The sequence below is a fragment of the Canis aureus genome, chromosome 11 (assembly GCF_053574225.1).
Source record: "Canis aureus isolate CA01 chromosome 11, VMU_Caureus_v.1.0, whole genome shotgun sequence".
NCBI classification, from domain to species: domain Eukaryota; kingdom Metazoa; phylum Chordata; class Mammalia; order Carnivora; family Canidae; genus Canis; species Canis aureus.
The window spans coordinates 2288138-2310964 of record NC_135621.1 but is presented as its reverse complement, the minus strand read 5'-3'; the positions used below and the strand labels follow the sequence as shown (position 1 = coordinate 2310964).

The window sequence follows — 22827 nt, the reverse complement described above, 5'->3', positions numbered from 1 at the left end:
TGTCGCTCACCTGCAGGCGCCCCAGAGCCTTGCTTTCCTCACAGGGAGGATGTAAGGTGACTGTGCCCTGATGCTGTTCTCCGGGGTCCTGGGGCGCTGTGACCTGTCTTGCCCTGGCGGCTGGGGGAGACCGAGAGGGCCACACCGGGGACGCTCAGCAGGGCGGCTCTGGCCTTGGCCCTGGGCTGATCTAGCCCTGCAGTCGGGGAGCTGCCAGCCAGCACCCGGGCCTCCCTTATTGGATTTATTTGTTTGCTTAAAGATTTATTTATTTATTCATGAGAGACACAGAGGGAGAGAGGCCGGCTCCCCGCAGGGAGCCCGATGCTGGATCCGGGGTCTCCAGGTTCAACGCCCTGGGCCCAAGGCAAGCGCTCAACGGCTGAGCCACCCAGGTGTCGTCCCTCTCCAGGACTTTACCATCTCAAACTGAAACCCACTGATCACTGACTCCCCATTCCTCCCCCCTCCACCCCGGTAACCACCTTTCCACGCTCATCTCTGTGGATTTTTTTTAAATAATTTTTTAAATTTATTTATTTATGACAGTCACACAGAGAGAGAGAGAGAGAGAGGCAGAGACACAGGCAGAGGGAGAAGCAGGCTCCATGCACCGGGAGCCCGACGTGGGATTCTATACCGGGTCTCCAGGATCGTGCCCTGGGCCAAAGGCAGGCGCCAAACCACTGCGCCACCCAGGGATCCCCATCTCTGTGGATTTGACGAGGCACGGGGCATGGGCTTTTGCCCTCCGGCCAGGTCCACACTGTCTGAGGGTGCGGGTGTCCCCGGCCCTACCGTCTTCCCTGCACCGTCCTTTCTCTCCCCTTGCTGCCACCGCTGCTGCCACCGCTCTGCGCTCCCCCAGGTTCCTCTCACAGGCCCCCCTTCTCCTGACCTTCACCCCAGCTCTGCGCTTGCCCACCTGGATGTCTCCATTTCCCTCTCCTCCCTTCTTGGGTGCAGCAGGTGCTCCGGATCCTGCCCTGACACCACTCTGAAGGCCACCCCATCCAATGGCTTTCTCTGTTTCTCACTCAAGTTGACCTTTCTGTATTCCTGGTGCTCCTGGCCTGAGCAGGCCCCTCCTCCTGTCCTGAAGTCCTCTTTCCTCTTGGCCTCCAAGAGAGAGCTGAAGAACACAGGCTTTGGAATCCTCAGAGGTCTGGGTTCCAATTCTAACACTGCCTTTACTGGCCGGACTTTGGGCATGTCATTGTGTGTCCTGGAGTCTCAGCTTCTTTATCTCTCAAGTGGGACAAATCATCCAGATCTCAAAGGTTGTCCCGAGGGGCAAATGAGCTAATGTGTATAATGCTAGTACCGAGCCTGGGGACCCAGCTCTGCAGCCCCCTTCCCCTCGGGCTCCCTTACAGGCTACTGACTCCTCCCACATGTTCCTGGGATGGAAGGGTTCCCCCAAGCCCTGTCTTTTTCTCTCTGGCTCTGGCCCTCACGCATCTATGAATTTACATATCACTTTTCCTCCCTAGTCTGACTATCTTTCTCCCGAGTTTCACATCCCCAGTGGGTGCCTCCTGCCTCGGGTGACCACCACCTTCTCCCCTGGGCACCCAAGTGCAGAAGCTCTGAGTCATCTCACACTTTTCCTACTTCCTCTCACTTCTACAGATAAGAAGTCATCCAGTCCTTTGTTTACCCTCTGAAATGCTGCCCAGACTTCCCTTCCTTCCATGGTTCCAGCCTCCATCACCTCTCCCTTGGATGGTGGCTGTGCTGTCTCAACTATCTCCTGGGCCCCCTGCTATTTCTTTTGTTTTCTTTCTTTTCTTTCTCTTTTCTTTTCTTTTCTTTTCTCTTTTTCTTTTCTTTCTTAAGCAATCTCTACATCCAACATGGGGGTTGAGCTTACAACCCTGAGATCAAGAGTTACCTGACTGGGGAGCCTGTGTAGCTCAGTGGGTTAAGCATCCAACTCCATCTCAGCTCAGGTGATGACCTCAGGGTCGTGAGATTGAGCCCTGCATGGGGCTCCCTGCTCAGCGTGGAGTCTGCTTGAGATTCTCTTTCCCTCTCCCATTCGTGCTCTCTTCCAAATAAATCTTAAAGAAAAAAAAAAAAAGAGTCCCATGCTCTTCTGACTGAGCCAGCCAGGTACCCGCCTCCTCATTTCAAAGTAGGTCCAACCCCAAGATAATTTACCCTCTCTGAAACTCCTCACCGCCTTTATTTTTTAAAGATTATTTATTTATTCATGAAAGAGAGAGAGAGAGAGAATGTTAAGCAGGTCGCACACCCAGGGCACCTGGTGCAGGGTTCAATCTCATGACTGTGATCATGACCTGAGCTGTTGAAATCAAGAGTCCAGTGCTTAACCGACTGAACCACCCAGGCACCCCAAGACTCTGCTTTTTGCTTCATCTTTTGTTCTGTGAAGTATTCCCTTAAAAAAAAATTTATTTATCCACGACAGACACACAAGGAGAGAGAGGCAGAGACACAGGCAGAGGGAGAAGCAGGCGCCACGCAGGGAGCAGGCCTCGGGACTCGATCCCGGGACCCCGGGGTCACGCTGCGGGCTGCAGGCTGGCGCTAAAGACGACACTTCACTTTTAAATACTGTAGTGCACATCTTTTAAAAAATAGAGTGATTGTTCTCTCTAATCATGCTGTCATCGTAGCTAACAAAATTATGGTTTCTCACGTCTGATTCTCAGTCCATATTCAGATTTCCTCAGTTCTTCCCCAAATGTCTTTCCCAGTTCATTTGTTGCAACAGAGATTCAGCAGAGGCCAAGCACTGCCGTGGGCTGTTCCGTGTCTGAAGTTTGCCACACTCGGCCGCGGACCTCTCCTGACCCTTCGAGCTGGCCAATCCCGCCTGCAGGGACTTTCAAAGCCCCCCTTTTTACACTGGCTCTTTCCTTGTCTCTGAACCCAGAGCTTGTTTATCCTCTGAAGTCCCCTCAGGGACTGCCACCCACTTTCGTGGTGCAAAGGGGTTTCCTTCTCCTCTGGGGCAGATGCACCGCCCGCCACCGCCGAGAGCGTCCACCCGCCACCGGGAGGCCGCGGGTGTCACACGGGGGTCCGGCTCCCGGGCTGCGGGGCCCAGGCCGAGCCCTCTCGGTTCCCCGGGCGTCGACGTGGCTCCTCGGCTCCTCGCGGCCTGCCCGTGGGAGCGAGGAGCCAGGCCCCCAACGCGCTTGCTCAGCTCGCTCCAAGGCTGTGGCCCCCATCGCTTGCCTTTTGCTCTTGCAGTTTCTTGCCTCTTCGGGTACAGAAGACTCGGGAAGCGGTTGAGTCAGGACCTAAGACCCGACGGGGTGGGACCCGGCCGCGGAGCGCGGATTCTCGGGGTCACGTCCGGCCTGGGAGCCACGGCGCGGTGGAGGGGCAGCTGGGGGGCAGCTGGACGTGGGGCAGCTGGGGGGGGGCAGCTGTGGGGGCAGCTGGAGGCTGTAGCTGGAGGCCGCAGCTGGAGGACACAGATGGACGGGGCAGCTGGAGGCCACAGCTGGAGGGAGCAGCTGGAGGAGGCAGCTGGGGGAGCAGCTGGAGGGAGCAGCTGGGGGGGGCAGCTGGAGGGGATAGCTGGGGGCAGCTGGAGGCCGCCCCCGGACGCCGCCCCCGCCCCTTCCCCAGCCGGGGCTGCGAGCTGCTGCCCGCGAGGCCGGGCCGGGCACTTGCAGAAGGCAGAGGCCTGCCTGCGCAGCCTCCCCAGACCGCGGCCGAGCCCGGCGCGCCGGGGGCACAGAGGCGTCAACCGCCCCTAGAGGGGGGCGCAGGCTCCGAGGGCCTCCTGCGGTGCTCAGCACCCCCCACCCCCCCGCAGCCCGGAGGCCGGGCCGGCACCCACAGGCGAGGCACCCACAGGCGAGGCGCCCGCTGCAAAGGTTGGGGGACTCCCGGGATGTGAGGCCAGGGACTTTCTGGAAGCTTTTTCCCGACCGCCTGCACCCGACGCCAGGGAGCTCGCAGCGCCCTCTGCCGACGCGGGGCGGGGGCTTCAGCCGGGCCGGGAGCCGGGTCGGGGGCGGGGGCGCCTCCCGAGCACCTCCCGTCGCGCGGCCCGGCCCGGCGGCTCGCAGCGTAACCCGGGTCCGCACCGCACGGAGTCGGGGGCCGCCGGCCCCGCCCTCCCAGCCCAGGGGCCCCGGGCCCCGCGGCCCAGCCCCGCCGCCTTCCGTCGCGGGGGGGCGCCTTCCGGGCAGGGGCCACGTGGCCCTGGCGGGCGGGGGGCTCGGCCCTCCCCTCGGCGGCCGGGTGACTCAAGCCGCAGCTGTTCCCGCGTCACGAGGGAGGCCGGCGGCCCGGGCGGAGGGGGGGCCGGGGCTGGAGCCGGGGCGGGGCCGCGGCGGGCGGGCGGGGCGCAGGCGGGGGGCGCCGCTAAAGAGCCCGGGGCGGCGGCGGCGGCGGCGGCGGGAGAGCGGAGCGCAGCGTCGGGGAGCCCAGGTGAGGCCGCGGGCCCGGCGTGCGTGCGGGCGGGGTCCGGGGTCCGGGGTCGCGGGCGGCCGCCCCCGCCGCGGCTCGGCCCGGAGCCCAGGGCCCGCCGCACTCCCGAGCCCTCGCCACTTTGCAACTTCGCGAAGTTCCGGAGGCCCCGGCGGCGGCGACCGTGCGTGGGGAGCCGGGAGCGCGGGGCCGGGGGCGGGGGCCCGGGGCGGGGGCGGGCTGCGGCCGGGAGGGCGCCCTGGGGCCGGGGCGGGGCCGGGCGGGAGGGCGGCGGTCGCCCCCGCCGCCCTCGGGCCCAGGAGGAGAGGGGGCTGGGGACGTGGCCCCGACCGCGGGTTTCCGGGTGGGAGGGGCCGGGACCGGGGGCCCCGACGCCCCTCACCGGCGCCCCCCGCAGGCCTGCAGCCATGGCGGTGGAAGGAGGAATGAAGTGTGTCAAGTTCCTGCTCTACGTCCTGCTGCTGGCCTTCTGCGTGAGTGCGAAGGGGGCCCTGGGGCCCGGACGCGGGAGGACGAGCCGGGGGCCGCAGCGCGCCCACCGCCGCAGCTTTCGGGGACCTCCGAGGCGGTGCGGACCCAGGACGGACGGCGTGGGCGCGCCGCACCCTCCCCCTCGCCCCTTCTGGCCCTTCCTGTCCGGTGACCCAACCGCTGTGATAGGGCAGTGGGGCAACCGGCCAACGGCCGCCTGATGGCTATCGCCGCGGGGCCCCCTCTCCCCCGCACCCCGCCTGCCCTGCCCCTCACCCCCTCGTTCCCTGCTTCCCCGGGCTCCTGTCGGCTGCCGGGGGTGGGAAAGGCCTCTGCCCACCTCGGTTTGCTCCCGTCCTGGCCTCCCGGCCTCACACGCTGCTCTTTGTCCGGGGAGGGGCCCCACTCGTGCCTCTGCTTCTTGTCCCCTCCGCCCCCGGCCTTGTGGCCTGAGGAAGCCCCGTCACAACTGATGAGGGTAGGGCAGGCCGGGAGGCTGCGGCTGGGGCGCGCCTGGGCGCCCTAGAGGCCCGGAGGAAGTACCACTCTAGGTGAGGATACATGCCCTGGGGTCAGGGCTTTCTGGGAACTTCTCTGTTGGCATTTGATCAAACTGTGGGGGCAGATACGGGTTGTCCTCCTTCCCTGCAATCCTTCCTGGAGGCGCGCGAATCCGTCTCCCTGGGTGGGGCTACGTCTGCGCTTGGGCGTACCTGCTGCCCCCTGCGCGGAGGCCTGATGGCTGGTGGGCCCGGCCTAACCCTGACCTGTCCTCACAGGCCTGTGCGGTGGGGCTCATCGCCGTGGGTGTAGGGGCCCAGCTGGTCCTGAGTCAGACCATTGTCCAGGGGGCCACGCCTGGCTCCCTGTTGCCCGTGGTCATCATTGCAGTGGGCGCCTTCCTCTTCCTGGTGGCCTTTGTGGGCTGCTGTGGGGCCTGCAAGGAGAACTACTGTCTTATGATCACGGTGAGCCGGGTGTGGGGCCGCTGTGGGTGCCTGGGCCTGCTGGGAGGCGCTTCTAGGGAGAGGGGGATCCAGGGGCGAAGCGAGGCAGGTGGGGGAGGAGAACCTCTCTGAGTGGGCTAGAGGCTGGCTGGGCCACAGCAGGCCACTCTCACCGGGACTCCACACCTGACCCCTGTCCGCTGTGCCCGCAGTTTGCCATCTTCCTGTCCCTTATCATGCTGGTGGAGGTGGCCGCAGCCATCGCTGGCTATGTGTTTAGAGACAAGGTAAGCGGGGAGGAAGCGGAGGGCCCTGCCTCACAGGGCTGGCTGCTCTGGGACGCGCGTGCCCTAAAGTCTGACCCCCACGATGCTCTTTCCTGCTCCCAGGTGATGTCAGAGTTTAATAAGGACTTCCGGGAGCAGATGAAGAATTATCAGAAAAACAACCACACGGCTTCGATCCTGGACAGGATGCAGGAGGATGTGAGTGAGCTTGCTGGGAGCGGCTAGCGGGGAGGAAGAGTCTCATCTCCGTGTCGAAGGCGGAGGTTTAGGTAACAAGCCCCTGCCCTGTATTTCTCTCGTCCTGCAGTTTAAGTGCTGCGGGGCCGCTAACTACACAGACTGGCAGACCGTCTCTCTCATGCCCAAGGGCCAGGTCCCTGACTCCTGCTGCATCAATGTCACGAAGGACTGTGGGATTTCTTTCAATGTGAAGAATATCTACTCTGAGGTGGGGAAGCAGCTGAGATAGCAGGGGACTGGGAAAACTTGGGAAAGGTTTCTAGGGTTGAGAGGGCCCAGGGATGGAGGTGGAGAGGGTTGGGGCCCTGGGATGCGGAGGGCATCTGGGAACGTTAGCAGTGCGGTGAACGGTGCAGAGCGGGGGAGAGCCAGATGGAGCAGAGGTGGGTGGGAAGTTTCTGACTCCGTTCTCGCTTGTGTGCCCACCGTCCTTCAGGGCTGCGTGGAGAAGATTGGGGGCTGGCTGAGAAGCAATGTGCTGGTGGTGGCTGCAGCGGCCCTGGGCATTGCCTTCGTGGAGGTGAGAGGCCCCCTTGGGACTCATTCTGGGGCATCTGGGCAATTGGGGCAGTGGGAGGAGGGTGCTAGGGAAGTCCTGGCCTGGGGAACCTGGGGCCCCTGGTTGTGTTTGGGGTCTCCTGAGTGGGCCTGGGATACTTTGCCTTTCTGACTCCTCTTTGCTTTTAGGTACTGGGAATTGTCTTCGCCTGCTGCCTCGTGAAGAGTATCCGAAGTGGCTATGAAGTCATGTAGGGGTCTGGTCTCTTCAGCCCCTTCATCTAAGGGAGTGGGATAGTACACTCCAGGTTTTTCAATTAAACGGATTATTTTTTCAGACTGAAAAAATAGTCTCAGTTTATCTCGAAGAATGATACTTTATCCTTTCCTGCTCACCCGTATTTGTTCTCTGGGACCTTGTTCTATATGCACCTTGGGAAAGAAAGGCTTATTTTTTTTGGGGGGGGGGCTGTTTAGGAAAGGTGGATTTCGCTAAAGGCATTGGTGGGCTGGCAGTCAAAGTGGGGACCTGGAGGAGGCTGGGGCCCAGTGCCCTCCCTGTCTCGTAGCCATGTGCTGCAACGTGCAGGAAGCCACCTCCTGCAAAAGTCAAAGGGATTCCCCCCAGAGGTGCTACCTGGGAGAGGTGATCCCAAACCTACATCTCTCCCCTCCTATTCTGGCCACCTCTGAGGGCCTAGCAACTCCCTCCAGCAAAGGGGGCCTGGCTCCTTTGTGGGTGGTGAGAAGTTGTGTCCATCCTTCTTAGAGGACAATGTAGGGGCTCCTGGGTGGCTCAATTGGTTGGGTGTCCAACTTTTTTTTTTTTAAAGATTGTATGTATTTATTTATGAGAGACACACAGAGACAGAGGGGCAGAGAGAGAAAGAAGCAGGCTCCATGTGGGGAGCCTGATGCGGAACTCGATCCCGGGACTCCAGGATTAGGCCCTGGGCCAAAGGCAGGCGCTAAACTGCTGAGCCACCCAGGGATCCCCTGAGCTTCCGACTCTTAACTTTGACTCAGGTCAGGATCTCAGGGTTATTTGACTGAGCCCCAGGTTGGGCTCCCCTTCAGTGGGGAGTCGGTTTGAGTTTTCTCTCCCTCTGCCCATCCCCTGCTGCTTGGACTCGCTCTCAAATCTTTAAAAAAAAAAAAAAAAAAAAAAAAAAAAAAAAAAAAAACAAGGATAATTTAAGTGGGTATTGCCTTTTGTTTTTCCCCTTGGAAACCACCCAGCCTTGCCCTGACCCCACTTTACCACCTTCCCTCCCTCCCAAGAAAAACAGGTAAGGCCACTGGCACTCCCAACAGTGAACTGAAAGGAAGTGAAATGTCCACCAGTGCCGTCTGATGTCCATTCTTCCAGGTGCAGCTCCAAAGAGCGCCTGCAGACAGGTGGTCAGAGGGGAGGGCAGATGCTCAGTGGTTGCTGGTTGTTTTGCACATACTAAACAGGCCAGAGACCCTGGGCAGGAAGTCAGCCTAAGGGGTAGCTCTCAAATGGGGCCAGTCTCTCACCAGGCAACTTCATTTCTGCCCACCTACGGTGTTTTCTTTTTTTTTTTTAACAATACACATTTATTGAGTGCTTAGTTTGTGCAGGCCACCAGGCAGTACCAGGGTGGGGACAGAAAACAATCTCTTGCTGGACAGCTGGATTCAGTAGACTGCCTGGGCAGGCTTGGGAAGGACCCAGGTGAGCACAGCATCCACCAGGCTGGCTGGCAGGTAGGAGGCTGGCAGCCAGAGCAGCTTGGCATCCCAGCCTGGGCTGTACCGGGTTCTGGGGTAACGAGCAGTCAGGGCATGTTCCAGGCACCTGCTCACCTTGGTCAGGTCTGGGTCACAGATCAGGCTCATGATGTGCTGCTGCACTTGCAAGTCTACATCCCAGGAGGTGGTTGTAATCAGTGTCCCTGCCCATTCCAGCCCATCTCAGGCCCCACCTTCTGGGTCCTGGAGCTGGTCCCCAGAAGTGAGAGGGATCCTTAGTCCCTCCCCAGTGTGGTAGGCAGGCAGGTTCCATAGTCTGAGTGTTCGGTGGCATCCCATTGACCCCCACCTTCTCCCAGCAGGCTGGTGTAGGAGGGCCTTTCTGACATTTCCCTTTCCCTTCATATACCTGTGTGGGCCCCGATACTCACACTTGGGGAGAAAGGCCTCCCCATAGTGGGCCTGTGTGCTGGGAGGTAGCCGTGCCCAGCACTCCTGCAGTGTGTTCTCCAAATGCTCCAGGTTTGTCACGGGGGTTCGGAAGAAGCCGGGCTCCACGATGGAGACTCGGACCCCAAAATGAGCCACATCCCGCCTGGATGGGGATAGAGGAAGGTTTCTGGGTTCTTGCTCTTATAGGAAAGGGACATGAGGCTGGGGGCTAAGATGGGAAAGCTATCACAGACCAGGGACAGGGGTCCTGAAGGTGAAGGGGATCCCTGCTATCCTCAGAGTGGGGCAAGTGACCAGTTATTTTTGAGTTTTTTTTTTTTTTTTTTCTTCATACTCTATGATCTAGAACAGGGATCAGTACCCTTCTTAAAGGGCCAGACAATAAATATTTTTGGCAATGCAGGCCTAAAAATTAGTAACAGGTAGGTACTTACATAACCATTTGCAATGTAACCATTTAAAATGTAAACACCAGGTGCACCTGGGTGGCTCAGTACGCTGGGCATCCAACTCTTGACTTTGGCTTGGGTCGTTATCTCGGGGTCAAGGGATGGAGCCTTGCATGGACTTTCCTTGAGATTCTCTCTCCTCCCTCTGCCCCTCCCCCCATGCGCACCCTGGCACATGCGCTCTCTCAAATAATCCTTAAAAAAAAAAAATGTGGGCAGCCCGGGTGGCTCAGCGGTTTAGTGCCGCCTTCAGCTCAGGGTGTGATCCTGGAGACCTGGGATCGAGTCCCACATCGGGCTCCCTTCAGGGAGCCTGCCTCTCCCTCTGCCTGTGTCTCTGCCTCTCTCTGTGTCTCTCAAGAATAAATTAAAAAAAAAAAATGTAAACGCCATTATTAGCTCGTAGGTGACTGGCCAGATTTGGCCTGAGAACCGGTTTGCCAACTCCTGACCTAGAACCCCATTCCCTAGTCCTAGAACACAGGGTTGAGTCCTGAGTGCTCAACAGGAAGGGTGTAGACTGGTATTTGCTGGGGAGCCCGCAGAGACACATTCAACCCCCTTGACATGGATACAGAAATCCAAGTATGAAGCATGTGTTCATGATGTTGATAGGAAAGTTAAAAGACCAAGGGATAGGGACAAAAGCACATGACTGAAATTCTTTGTTGAGTGATGGTGATGAAGGCAGGTTTCCTACAGAAGATGGGGTGGCTGGGGGGTACTTGCACTGTTCAAAATTCAGGCCCTGCTCCCGTGTGGTACTTGCCAAGAGTCTTTTGTGCTCATGGGACTTTGAACATTATTGTTTAAAGATGAAGGACAGGGGCACCTGGGTGGCTCAGCAGTTGAGCGTGGAGTCCCGGGACCGAGTCCTGCATCGTGCTCCACGTGGAGCACCTGCTTCTCCCTCTGCCTGTGTCCCTGCCTCTTTCTCTGTCTCTCATGAATAAACAAACAAAATCTTAAAAAAAAAAAATAAAGAAAAAAAAAAAAGATGAACAGCAGGAGAACATAAAGATGAGGGGCAAACAGACCTGGGAGTAAGTCCCAGCGCTTCCACCAACTAGTTGTGTGGTCTTGGTAAGTTACGTTACTCTGAGGATATTAATGCCTATCCCTTAGAGGGCTGCTGGGAGAAATAAATGAGAAAAATGTTCTGTAAAGGTACTAGTTCATCACAAAAAACAGTTATTAATAACACTAGGGGCACCTGGGTGGCTCAGTTGCTTAAGCATCTGGCTTTGGCTCAGGTCATGATCTCAGGGTCCTGGGATCCAGCCCCGGATCAGGCCTCCTGCTCAGCGGGGAGTCCACTTCTCCCTCTCCCTCTGCCCCTCCCCCTGTTGTGCACCCGCTCCCCTGCTCCCCCACCCTCTCTCAAAAAAAAAAAAAAAATTACTAATAATGATAGCAGGGCTTCTTGGGGCATCTTCTATGTGCCGGGCTCTGCGGGGGCCTTACAGGTACCTCATGTCACTCCCAGCACCCATGAAGCAGGTCTCCTCATCCAGATTTAGCAGATGGGGAATAAACTGGGGTAAAGAGAAGTAACCTATCAAGGTCGCAAAGCTCCCATGAGAGGAGGCTGGGGTTGAACCCATGAAGTTGAGCCCTACGCTGTCTCCTCCTCAGCATCCCACTATGCTGTTTCATCATCTCTGCAGGGCTGCCCAGGGCTCTGCACCCCTCACCTGAGGCTATCAGAGAAGGCCTCCAGGCCAAACTTGGAGACACAGTAGCCACCACCATTGGCTGCCAGGCGGCCCAAGACACTGCTGATGTTGACCACTCGGCCCCGGGACTGCTGTAGGAGGGGCAGCAGGGCAAGGGTGACCCTGATGGGACCCAGCGTATTCACATTAAGCACCCGATGGAAATCATCCTGTGTGAGCCACGGGGTGGGCCCGATGATCCCTGCCACACCAGCGTTATTCACCAGACCAAAAAGCCCTGTGGAGAGAGGAGACACATACCATAGGGTGGGTAAGGCATTCTGACACAGAGAGAGAGGCGCAGAGGGAGAAAGCAGCAGGCTCCATGCAGGGAAAACTCTAGTTTTCTGATGCTCTGTGTCCGGATCATGTTCCTTCCCCACCCAGGCCCTCCAGGTTCCCATTGCCCCCTAACCGAGCACCCTGCACCACAGTCCTGGGGCCCCCCCCCACTACTCACCTGCTTCCCCGACATGTGTTTCCACCCACTTGGCTGCCCGCTGGACACTTTGGGGCTCAGTGACATCAAGCAGGGTGGTGTGGAGGCGGGAGGAGGCCACCCGCTGTAGGTCCTCTGCCCCCGCGGGGGTCAGGCAGCTGGCCAGGACTCGGAAGCCTCTCTGGTCCAGTCTCAGTGCCAGAAGCCGCCCGAAGCCTGAGTCACAGCCGGTGATGAAGACGAAAGCATCGCTGGCGGGCAGGCTCTGCTGGTCCCTGAGCCACCACAGCACTGCCCAGAGCAAGACTCCCAGCAGCAGAGGCAGCCACATGGCGGAGCCCGAGTGACCTGCAGGTGGCAGCCGAGGCTGGGCAGGAAGACTTGTGTAGTTCATGCTGGCTCTTAACTCCTTGCCCCTAACAGCCTCCCCAGCTGGAGGTCTGATCTGAGCAGACTGAGAAATTACCTGCCTGGTAGGTAACTGGCAAACCATGTTTCACCTAAGCAAAGCTCAGCTCTAGGCAGACCCCGAGTGTGTGGCGACCTTAACTAAAGCCAGAGTCGCCAGGGCCTGTGTGCAGACGTGCTGCACAGGAGCAGAGGAACCTGGTTTGCTGTCTCCCCTCCCTGCTAAGCTAGAGGCATCTAGACTCTAAATGTAAACCGGGCCTTCTCTTTGGAAACCTGTACAGGGCAAAGAGCCCTGCACCTTAGTCCTGTTGGCTCCAAACTTACTGCGTGATGCTGAGTATCTCATTGCATGTCTCAACCTGTTTTCTATTCTAGCGGCGGGGCCGACACCCACCATGGCCCCCCTGGGAGCTGTGCAGGGTCAAGGGGAGAGCGTGTGAGGAAGCACATGAAGAGCTTACGGCTTTGAATTATCAATCGGTGCGATCCCAGGAGAGCCCCCTCAGAGCCCCCGGCTCCCAGTGTCCTGCTTACCTCCCGAGGAGAGCTAGCAGGCAGGACGGTGCCTGAAGCTCCTTCTTTTGCTTCGTTGATAGACTTTGCTCCCAGTCTTTCCGGGCTTCCACACTAGCTACAGCTAATGCCAAAGTCCGCAGCGGGTGGCCTGGGTCCCAGAAGTATTAAGTGTACGTGGGGCGGGGGGGGGGGGGGGGGAGGGCTGGGAGGAGGAGCCAGGGAAGCTGGAGCCTGGCAGCTGAAGCCCAGGCTTGGCGCAGGCCTGGCGTGCCCAGGCCCCCTTCCTGGCTGTCTCTTCTAGTCGGGTGCCCGACTGCTTCTGTCACGGACTACCAGGAGGAGGGATATGTCAAGGACGGCGGGTACTCCCTCTGTTGGTGACCTTGGCCCAGTCACTCCTCCTTCCAAGCCCCGAAGTGCCCCCATGCCCAAGAATTAATCTCCAACCTGGTCCAGACTCATGACACTGCTTAGCACCAGGCCGGGAGAGGGCGCGAGCACGTGGAGCGGCAGAGAGCCAGAGCGAGGACCACGCCTGCCTCCTGTCATGTTTCTGCTCTGCAGGAAACTGAAGTCCTGAGTTAGGAAGCTTGGGGCAGGGCCCACTGACCTTCTCTGGGGAGGTGTGGGAAACTTCCACCCTCTGCCTACCCAGCATGCACCTGCCCCAGGCCCGAAGAGAAAAAGAGGGGTGCAAGCTAGTTCCACCCTTTACCCAAAAGGTAACTGTCACTTGGGTAAACAGTCTTCGAATCTTCCACTCCTGCCTACCCTGCTGGTCTAGCAGAGCTTTGAAACACACCACAAAGAAATGGGGGCTTGTGTTTTATTCTTGGCCTATCAGCTTCCCCCAGGTAGGAGGGACGGGGTGGGGGGAAGGGAAGGGGGGCTAGGAGGGGGCGGACTGCAGCTGCCCTTTGTACACATATTCCAGTGCGGTGGCAATGGTGCGCATGTCCAGCTCGATGCTCCGAGCCCAGTTCTCCACATCCCCGATTTCCTAGGAAGGGGAAGAGGTAGGAGGCTGGGAATCAGGGTGGGTAGAGTGAGGTTCTAAGGAGGCAGATCTGTCCCCTAGAAAGGACTTTGCCTGAACCCACCAACTACTTTTATCTCTCTAGCTCCTCTGACACGGATAGCATTTCTGGGAACCATCCTCAGTTCCTTTTTAACCTGAGGCCTGAGCTGACTTGACTGGAAGCAGGGGCCCAGGATGGAGCATGGCCCACCTTGAGTGCCTGATTAAAGTTCTCCACCATCCCGATCCACTGGCCTGTCTGCTTGGCAAACTGGGCGGCCTGGACCTGTAGGGTCTTCACCTCATGGTCCAGCTTTCTCTGGTTCACGTAGGCCTGGGCCACACTAGAGGTTGGAAGAGGGATGAGATCAACTCACCAGCTGGTGGGGAGTGGTCTCCAGGACTAATATTCCACTGCAACGGTAGGAGGGCAGCCAGAAGCCTGGATGGGGAGAACCTCATGATTTTGGCCATTCTTGGGGGTGATGCAAATGACTGCTGTACATGCAAATGAACCAGCTTCTTCCTCTCACTCCCAGGATTCCCAGGAGAGCCTCCCTGGGAACTGACCGAAAACTTACCATCTCCTACCCCCCAAAGGAACTCTTACAGCTGGGTGAGAGAAGGGAGGATAAACCTGGTGGGAATATCCCTGGGGAAGAAGCTGGGAGGGTAGAGGGGGCGCAGAGAAGCTGGGGAAACCCAGCAGCAGGGCCACATCTGGCAGTGCTCAGAAGCCTAGGGATCAGTGCAAGAGGTTGGGAAGGGAAATTGGGCCTCTCCCTGAATCTGGGGTGGGATGGGAGAGCACCCCCCTCCCCAGGAACTCAGGGTCAAGAGAAGATATCCCAAGGGCTGCTTCTTGGCTCTCTCAGACTCTCAGTGCTTTTTTCATCAGTTCACACAGATGAGTGAACACACACACACACACACACGCTCTCTCTCTCCCTCCTTCTCTTCCTTCTATTCTAAGCAGTTTTTTTTCTCCTCAATCAAGGTAGGCTGCAGTTACCATTATTGCCATGAGGCTGCTATCCCCGGAGCCCTGCCCTGTCCCCCTTTCCCCAATCTCCTCATCCCACAACTATTGTCTCATTGGTTGGTGGGTCTTTCACTCCCCATCCTAAAGCTCTAGGTCATCTGGGGGACTCCACATCCAGTGCCCACCCACCCCCACCCTGGAATCTGTGGGGGTGGGAGGGGGCAAGGGGTTGGCGTGGGTGAAGAGAATGGGAAGGACACCTGACAGGGGCTGAGATAGACTGAGCCTTTGTTTTCCTTTCCAGGGAATGAGAGGACTCGTGGGCAGCAACACAAAACCCTTTCTAATCTGGCTTTGGCTTAGCTGTCCTCTAAGCTGAGAGGGGTGGCCGGCCCCTAGCAAAGGAAGAGCAGAGGGAGAGGTCTGGGCCAGTCTCACAGCAGAGCCCAGGAGGCGCCCATGTGGGAGGGAGGAAAAGGGGGCAGACCCCATCCTTCCTCCTTGGGAGACAGCAGGGGATAGCGTAGGAGCTGAAACAGTAGTAGCAAGGGGCTCCTAACACTTTAAGAGATTCCCCTGGGAGTTCCTAAAATCCTAGTTTTCCTGTGGACCTCCCTCTTTCACACCGAGTAATGGGAGAAGTCTGGAGGGGAGAGAGATCAGAGGCCCCAACCACAGCCTTCTTGTCCCCTAATCATCCCCAGAGATGAGTAATGAAGAAGACAGTGCCTGCATGGCTCACTTGGGTGACTCAGTTTCTGGATGCACAACCAAGCCATTCTGCTTGATCTGGAGTGGAAGGCATCGTGCAGCCCCTTTCCTTCCCATCACCATCTATCTCAGCACTCTTCTGGGTCCCTCAGGGTCAAGAGACAATAGTCTTTGCTCCTTCCCAGGTCTTCCGCTGTTACTGGCATTGGCACATAGGACTGGCGGGGGGGTGGGGGGGGTGTCTCGGGAGCCCCGGAAGGAAGGGAGCAGACAGCCTGGCTGTGCCATAGCTCCTGGCGTCGGTTCTGCCCTCACCCTCGCCAGCTGTGCCATCTCTTTCCTGCCAGCTGCTCCCTGGGCCTGCCAGAGGGTGGGAGGTGAAGGAGGTGGGGCAAGTTCTGGTGCAGGAGGGAGAGTGCCCTCCTGCCGACGTGAGAGCTGGACTGGGAGGGGGACGGGAGGGGGGCAGATGGCATGAGGTTGTGAGCACCAGGGAGGTCCCTGTGGGGAGGGGCAAGCTGGCTGCTTCTCCAGCCGCTGCGGCTGCTCTGGTGCTTGGACCTGAGGGGTCAGGGCGGCCTCAAGCTCTTCCCGTACAGCCGGCGGTGGGGGGGGGGGGGAGGGGGGGCAGGGCAGGGGCGGGGACGGCCCGGGGCGCGGCCTGGGGCGCAGTGTGACTGCCAGGCCGCGGCGCCCGGCTCGCAGGGGCGGTCGTACCCCACATTGAGGTGATCCACCAGCGCTTCCGTGAGGCAGGTCGCTGCGGCGATGGCCTCCCGCCTCCTCTTCTCTGGCAGCGGGGAAAGGGTTCGAGGGGAGACTCGGTTGCCGGAAGGCCGGCGCCGGCTCGGCCCGTGTCGGCTCGCGGCCGGAACCCCCGCGGCGGCCGTCCGGGGGCGGGGGGAGGGGCGGTGCCCGGGGGAGGGGCGGCCGCGGCGCCCAGGCGTGGCAGCCCCCCGCCCCCCCGCGGCCTCGCAGCCCGGCCGGGTCCCGCCCGCACTCCCGCGGCCCCGGGCCCACGGCCCCTCCGTCACCGGCGTCCTCCCCGCGCTCGGGCCGGGGCTCCGGGGCCGACGGGCACCGCGCGGGGCCGTTCCCGCGGGCGGACGACGCGTCGTCCGCGGACAGCGCCCCCACCCGCCCGCGGCGCCCGGGCCCGGCCGCTACTCGAGGCCCAGGCTCCGCGCCGAGGCCAGGCCGTGGGGACAGGAGGGCGGGCGGCCGGCGGCTCACCCTGCAGCTCCTTGCGTTCGCTCTGCTTGGCCTGGTGCTCCCTCAGCAGGCGCGACAGCATGGCGGCGGCGGCGGCGGCGGCGGCGGCGGCGGCGGCGGCGGCGGCGGCGGCGGCGGTCACGTGGCCGCCCCGTCACGTGAGGCCCGGGGGCGGGGCGGCGGCTCCCGCGGCGGAGCGGGCGGGGCTGCGCTCGGCTCGCTGTCGGGGCGCGGCTGGGGGAGCGTCGGAGAAGTCGCTCTCCGGCCTCCTGGCGGCCTCGCGGGCCGAGCGCGCGGGGTCTGATCCCAGCTCTGTCCTTTTGTGGTCAGGGAATGCGAGCCCTTTCGGTCTTACCAGAAGAGTAAGTGCTGCTGTCACAGTAAAAGGTAAAGCATGTAACACGTCCCCGAACTAAAGACAGATGATGCCAAGACTAACTCCAACAAGCAACAATGACAAACCTCCCCAACGCATCCTTGCTGTTGCCGCAGCCTCTCGGTGCACCGCGCGCCAACGTGCCGAGACTCTGGGCAGGTGCTCTGCATTTTGGTTTTCTTCCTAGTAGAATAAGGGGATGGAGTTAAATCAGTAGTTCTCAGCCCTGGCTAACCATTAGAACCACCTGGGGATGTTTTTAAAAATACCCAGTAACTAGATCTCTAAGGAGCGGAGCCCAAGTATTTTTAAAAAGTTGTCCAGCTAATTCTAGGAGGCATCTCACGTTGAGAATCCCTGGGCTAAACCATGTCTAAGGCTGTTTTCAACTTTGGCATTCTCTCATTTTCGGTTGAAATCACTATGGGATTCGGTTACATAGTAGAAAAGTGGCTTCGTGACGCAGGCGAAGAGAAGTGGGTGCTGATTTAGAATACACCATTCTTGAATTTTTCTGAGAAAGAGCTGAAGATTACTGATTGATTGACTCATTCACCCATTTGCAGAGTAGCACCTTAAATCCCGGGAGGTGTGTAACCGCGAAAAGATCAGTGAATGAAATGGTTAAGTGGTAGCATAAAGCAGAACATTAAATGCCACCAAGATAAGAATTCTGAATAAAAATGTTGGATGCGGCATACGTATGTGTTTATGCTTAAGCGTGTACTATAATTTATTTTTCAAATATTTCCTGAGTACTCACCATGGGTCCCCTTACATGTATTAACTCATTTAATCCCCAGAACTGTTATCCTCAACTTTCAGATGAAGAATCTGAGGTACAGAACAGTTAAGTAGTAGAGCTGGTAAGTGGTAGAGCTGGGATACAAATCCAGGCTATTTGACTCCAGAGCCTGAGTGTAACCACTTTATCTGCTGCATAAGCACGGGCAAGACCCCGCGAGGGGAGGCTCTGTCTCTTGTCACTGTGCCCTTCTAGCCTGTGGGCACAGCTGAAGGGAATCCTGGCAGGGGAGGAGTGTTTGGGAAGAGGCTCCCTCCAGTGAGGGGCTGATCAATAGAAGGGGGAAGAGTGAGAGCATCACCAGGCAGCCTAGTCCAGTCCTCCCCCCAACCTCCGCTTGGCTCCAGTTTCCAACTGCAGTGAGCAAGCAAAATAGAAGCTTACTGGAAGGTGCTCAGTGCCTCACTCCCAGAGCTGTGGGGCCTGGGAGGAAAGAGCCGGGTTGGAGGGGGTTACTAGGGAATGTGAAACAGAGGGCAGGGGCTAATGAGGGGGGTTGGTGTTGGGGGTTTCAGGGGTGAGTTTGTGAATGTTAAGATTAGGCTGACTCAGGGAGGGTGCCAGCCCATCCTGTGTTACCCTCACCCCCCTGGCACAAGGGCTTGATGTTTTCATGATCAGTAGAGAGACTGCCAGGACTCTGCAGACATCAGCTCCGCCCCCCTCTCCGCACACTGGCTGTTCCTTTGCCCTAGAGCTGGGCAGAGGACAGGGGAACCTGAATCTGGGGACCCCCCCCATCTCTCCAGGGGCCTCCTCCGGGTGCTTTTTATCTAGGCGTTTGCTGCTCACTGTGTAATTTCAGTTTCTGCTGAGTTGAAGCTCAGCTCCCCACCCGACTTTGGTTGAGATGGACACAAGCTTCATGGATCTCTGAAGAATGACTCTTGACATTTGAAATCTTTCTGCCCACATCTCCTTACACTTTCCCACCCGGATTATTTTTTCTTAGAATGAATGAATGCAACTCCACGTTCCCCACCTCACCCCTCCTCCCCATTTCCTTATTCTTTTGAGTTTCTTTCTGAGTTAGCTTTAGTTAATAAGCCCTGGGCCAAACATTAGGGCCGGAAGCTGCTGAGTCAATAAGGGTTGGGTGAGGACTGAAGGAGAACATGGAGAGAGTGGAGAAGGCTTCTCACACTGGGAAGTCTGGCTGGGTTTCAAGAGGGGGGGGGTGCTGTTGGTGGTGTGGCCAAGTTCCAAATGTTGGCCTGAAGCCAGTGCTCAAAGAAAAGGGGCCCTCAAGACAGTCTAAATGGCTCCCTGTGGGAAGTGACCTCCCAGTCCTTCTCCACAAAATGCATGGGTTTCCCTTGGATCCTCAAAGATGAGAGCAGTCAAGTCATTTCCCCAGCGTCTGCTCTCAATCAGATTTATATTTTTTCTCTCCCAGCCACTCCCAGAGTTCAAGCTTTGGCTACAGCCAGAATTCAGAGGCAGGCAAAAGGATTCCAGTGCTGGAGGGGTGGGTGGGGTGAGAAAGTCCTCATGTTGTGTGTTTTGGGGAGGAAGAGGCTGACCCTGGGACATATGCTCCACAGCTCTGCTGCCAGATGAGGTGGAGGGAGAAGTTAACCCTGCAGTGTGTTCTGGAAGTGTTTGCTTGTAAGCTAGAGGCAGAAGCTGGAAAATGTGTAATCCGGGGAAGCTGAAAAACAGGGAACACAGATGGAGGCAAAGAAAGCTGTTAGAGGGGGAAAGGGCTAGAGAAAGCCTCAGCTTCCAATCAGATAGGCCCGAAGCCTTTGCTGGATTTGAACGTTAATCAGTTTTTTAAATTATTTTGAAATAGCTATAGACTCAGAGGAAGTTGCAAAAAATAATACATGAAGCCCTATGTACCCTTCACCCAGCTTCCCTCACTGGTGACATCTTCCATAACTGTAGCACAATCTCAAAACAGGAAGCTGACATACACACACTTTTAACTAGCTTACAGGCCTTATTCAGTTTTCATCAGTGTTTACGTGCATTCACGTGTGTAAGTATGTGTATGTGTGTGTAGCTCTATGCGATTTTATCCCTTTTGCAAGTGTATAGACTTGAAAACCTACCACCAAAATCAAGATACACATCTCTTCATCACCACAAAGGAGCTTTCTTTTTTTGGGTATGTATGTATGTATTTTATTTGTTAAAGATTTTATTTATTTATTAGAGAGCACAAGCTGGGAGAAAAGCATAGGGAGAGGGAGAGGGAGAAGCAGACTCCCCGCTGAGCAGGGAGCCCAGTATGTGGCTGGATCCCAGGACCCCAGGATCATGACCTTAGCTGAGGGCAGATGCTTAACCTACTGAGCCACCCAGGCCCCCCTGTTTATTTATTTTTTGAAGTATAATTAACACACCATGTTATGTTAGCACGGTGTAATGTGCTATCTTTTTATATTCACCTCCTCCCATCCCTGTCCCCTGACAATCACTAATCTGTTTGTCATCTCTATAGTTTTAATTGGTTTTAATTTCATGAATTTTCAAACTCTTAACTCAAATACAAGAAGTTCTCTGGCAGGTTGCTTATTCAAACATTGAGTTTCCTTCATTCTCCAGATCCTCTAGCTTCTTCATTCCGTGGCCCCCCTTCTTCTACAACATTGTGCCCCACTCCAACAATCTGGTCTCATTCCTCCTTTAGGGAAAATTGACATGTCTAAATTTACTAGGCTGGGCTAGGACTCTTGCACTCCCCCCTTCGCCCTCCTTTGCCCCACTATTTATAGCCAGGCTAATTTTGTGAGCCTCTCTCTCTCTCTCTCTCTCCCCACTCCTTCCTCCTGTGGTGGGTGAGATGACTTCTCAAATATTTGGGCAGAGGAGGTCAGAAGCAGATTCTTGGCATCTGATTTCAGCCTTGGATTTAGCAGGAGCCAGCAGGGTGGCGATGAAGGGAGGCAGAAGCTGCAGGTGCAGAGAGGAAGGCACCTGGGCCTCTAAAGGCATTTGACCCTGGTTGGAGATCTCTGTTCAGAGTCAGGAGTCCTGGGTTCTATCCTGATCTTATTACTCTGCATTCTCATATCAGCTCTACAGTCTGGAGCTCTGCGATAGAAAAGGGATGGAGAGGGCAGATCTGGGGATAAGAAAGGATCCTGGTGCCTGCTTGTTGGCAGCGCATGTGTTTCCTTGATAGCACCTATTTAGAGGCATGCTAGTCCCCTAGAGGGGATGCCTATAGTGTAGGTTGCAAAAACAGGGGCCCAAATCTTTAAATGCTTAGTAACTTGCCCAGGCAAGGGTTGTCCCAGGGCCTGCAGAGAGAAAGCCTACCTTTTTGTGTGTTTTTAAAAGTATAATCTTGGGGGAGGTGAGTGGGGGCAGGGGGTGACTGGGTGACGGGAATTAAGGAGGCACATGATGTGATGAGCACTGGGTGTTATGTGCAACTGATGAATCACTGAACTCTACATCCGCAACTAAGAATGTTCTACATGTTGGCTAATTGAATTTAAATTAAAAAAAAGGGTAATCTTGGACAAAGAAGTAAGAGAGACAAAAGGGGCATGGGAAGAGAAATTAGGTAGAGTGCACTGGAGCTTTTAAGAAAGGGAGGGAGGAGAGAAAAAAAGTATATTTTAAAGATTTCATTTTTAAGTAATCTCTCCACCTAGCACGGGGCTCAATCTTAGAACCCTGAGATGAAGAGTCGCATGCTCTACCGACTGAGCCAGAGGTGCCCCATGAGAAGATGAAACCTTAAGGATAGGAGAGAGAGAGTTGTAGGGACAGAGACATTAGAGACATTGAGAAATCATCGGAGAAGGGTTCCAGGTGATAGAGACAAGAAGGGGGACAAAATTAGAGTTTGGGAGGAGACAAAACCAGATAGAGAGGGAGAGGAAAGAGGACAGGTGGATATACACAAGACCAACGCCCAGGGAGAAGGGGAGGTGAGAGCAAGAGAGGTTCCAGTTGTGCCAAATTATTTCCTATCTCTCCTCCGGGCCCCATTTCTGGATTGGAGTTATAAATAGCAGAGGGTTGGAAAATGTCCCCCCTCCCTCTGCTTCTGTCTCAGCCTGACGGGAAGGGAGAGGAAGAGGGGCAGGTCTGCTGGTCCCGGTGGAGATCCTTGCAAAGCCCCACCCAGATCCCGCCTGGTGCCGACTGGGGTGCACTGCCTTCTCCATTCCCTCCCCGTCCGAGGGTGGGAAACGGTCAGTTCAGGGAAGGGGCCTGAGAGCCGAAGACAACCTTTCCATGTCTCTGCCTCTGGGTCCAATCTTTTTCATCTTTGCCCTTGCTCTTCTTGGACCCCTCACTCCCTTTCCCCAGCTTAATTGATTTCCTCTTCCTGTATCCATCACTTCAGTCATTTTTCTTTTCTCCCTTCGTTCCATTCCTTTTATTTATTTATTTAGGCAAGTTCTGCGCCCAAGGTGGGACTGGAACTCGCCATCCCGAGGTCAAGAATCGCTGGCTCTTCGGATGAGGCAGCCAGGCGCCCCCTCAATTCCTCATTGATCAAACTCTCGCTCTTCTTTCTCTCTTTTCTCTTTGTTTCTACCCGCCTTCTTTGCTCTCCGCCCCAGACCTGCTGAGTTTCTCTCTCCTCTTGTTTCTGTCTTTTCCTCGGTTCGCCTGAATGCTGGGGATGTGGCTAGCACAGCCGTTGTCGCTGCCGGTCTCTGGGTGGGATGGGACCGTTTGATTGGAGCAGCGCGCCGGGCGCCCTACGCGACCCTGGAGAGAAGGGAGCGCCAGGACCACACAGGACCCTCCCCTTTCATCTCGCGGTCGGCCTCTCCCCCCAGCCTGTCCTTCAGCCTCCCGCACTTCTCGTTTCTCACCCTCCTTTCTCTTTTTCGGTCTTTTTCTATCTGGACTTGTCCTCTCTGTCCCCGTTCTCGGGCGCCGCCCTCACCACTCCCGGGCTTGGGACGGAGTAGGGGGAAGGGCAGGAGCGCGCGGGCGGGGGCGGGGGCGGGGGCGGGGGCGGGGCCGAAGCCGGGGGTGGGGGGGTGGCGGGGGGAGGCGGGCGGGCGAGCGAGGCCGGTTCCCGCCCAGGGTCGCCAGCCTGGACACCCCTTTGCGACGCCGCGAAGTCTCCACCTGCCGCGCGGGGGCGGGGCCGGGGCGGGGCTCCCGGGGCCGGGGGCGGGGCCGGGGCGGGGCTCCCGGGGCCGGGGGCGGGGAGGCGGGAGCCGGAACGCACGCCTGGGCTG

At 57.5% G+C, this 22827-nt stretch overlaps 3 protein-coding genes across 5 annotated transcripts; 1 reads left to right on the top strand and 2 right to left on the bottom strand.

Moving 5' to 3' along the window:
- The first annotated feature begins 4291 nt into the window (after positions 1-4291).
- On the top strand, positions 4292-7207 carry CD63 (CD63 molecule). The gene is made up of 8 exons (XM_077913258.1): positions 4292-4416; positions 4814-4889; positions 5667-5855; positions 6047-6121; positions 6224-6319; positions 6429-6569; positions 6798-6881; positions 7049-7207. The coding sequence occupies exons 2-8, from the start codon at positions 4824-4826 to the stop codon at positions 7112-7114; spliced, it is 717 nt and encodes a 238-aa protein (XP_077769384.1). The 5' UTR covers positions 4292-4416; positions 4814-4823; the 3' UTR covers positions 7115-7207.
- On the bottom strand, positions 5720-13223 carry RDH5 (retinol dehydrogenase 5). Of its 3 annotated transcripts, none has more exons than XM_077913256.1 (5): positions 12577-13223; positions 11653-11998; positions 11172-11430; positions 9007-9170; positions 5720-8745 (listed from the first exon to the last, which is right to left on the bottom strand). In XM_077913256.1, exons 2-5 carry the CDS (start codon positions 11960-11962, stop codon positions 8522-8524), a joined length of 957 nt encoding a protein of 318 aa, XP_077769382.1. In that variant the 5' UTR covers positions 11963-11998; positions 12577-13223; the 3' UTR covers positions 5720-8521. The 3 variants fall into 3 exon arrangements, with proteins under 3 accessions (XP_077769382.1, XP_077769383.1, XP_077769381.1); XM_077913257.1 differs by having other exon boundaries at positions 11653-11979; XM_077913255.1 differs by having other exon boundaries at positions 11653-12706; positions 13006-13223.
- A 147-nt stretch (positions 13224-13370) lies between these two features.
- On the bottom strand, positions 13371-16595 carry BLOC1S1 (biogenesis of lysosomal organelles complex 1 subunit 1). Its single transcript, XM_077913259.1, has 4 exons — positions 16503-16595; positions 15987-16059; positions 13788-13920; positions 13371-13558 (listed from the first exon to the last, which is right to left on the bottom strand). The coding sequence occupies exons 1-4, from the start codon at positions 16561-16563 to the stop codon at positions 13448-13450; spliced, it is 378 nt and encodes a 125-aa protein (XP_077769385.1). The 5' UTR covers positions 16564-16595; the 3' UTR covers positions 13371-13447.
- Between the last annotated feature and the right edge of the window lie 6232 nt (positions 16596-22827).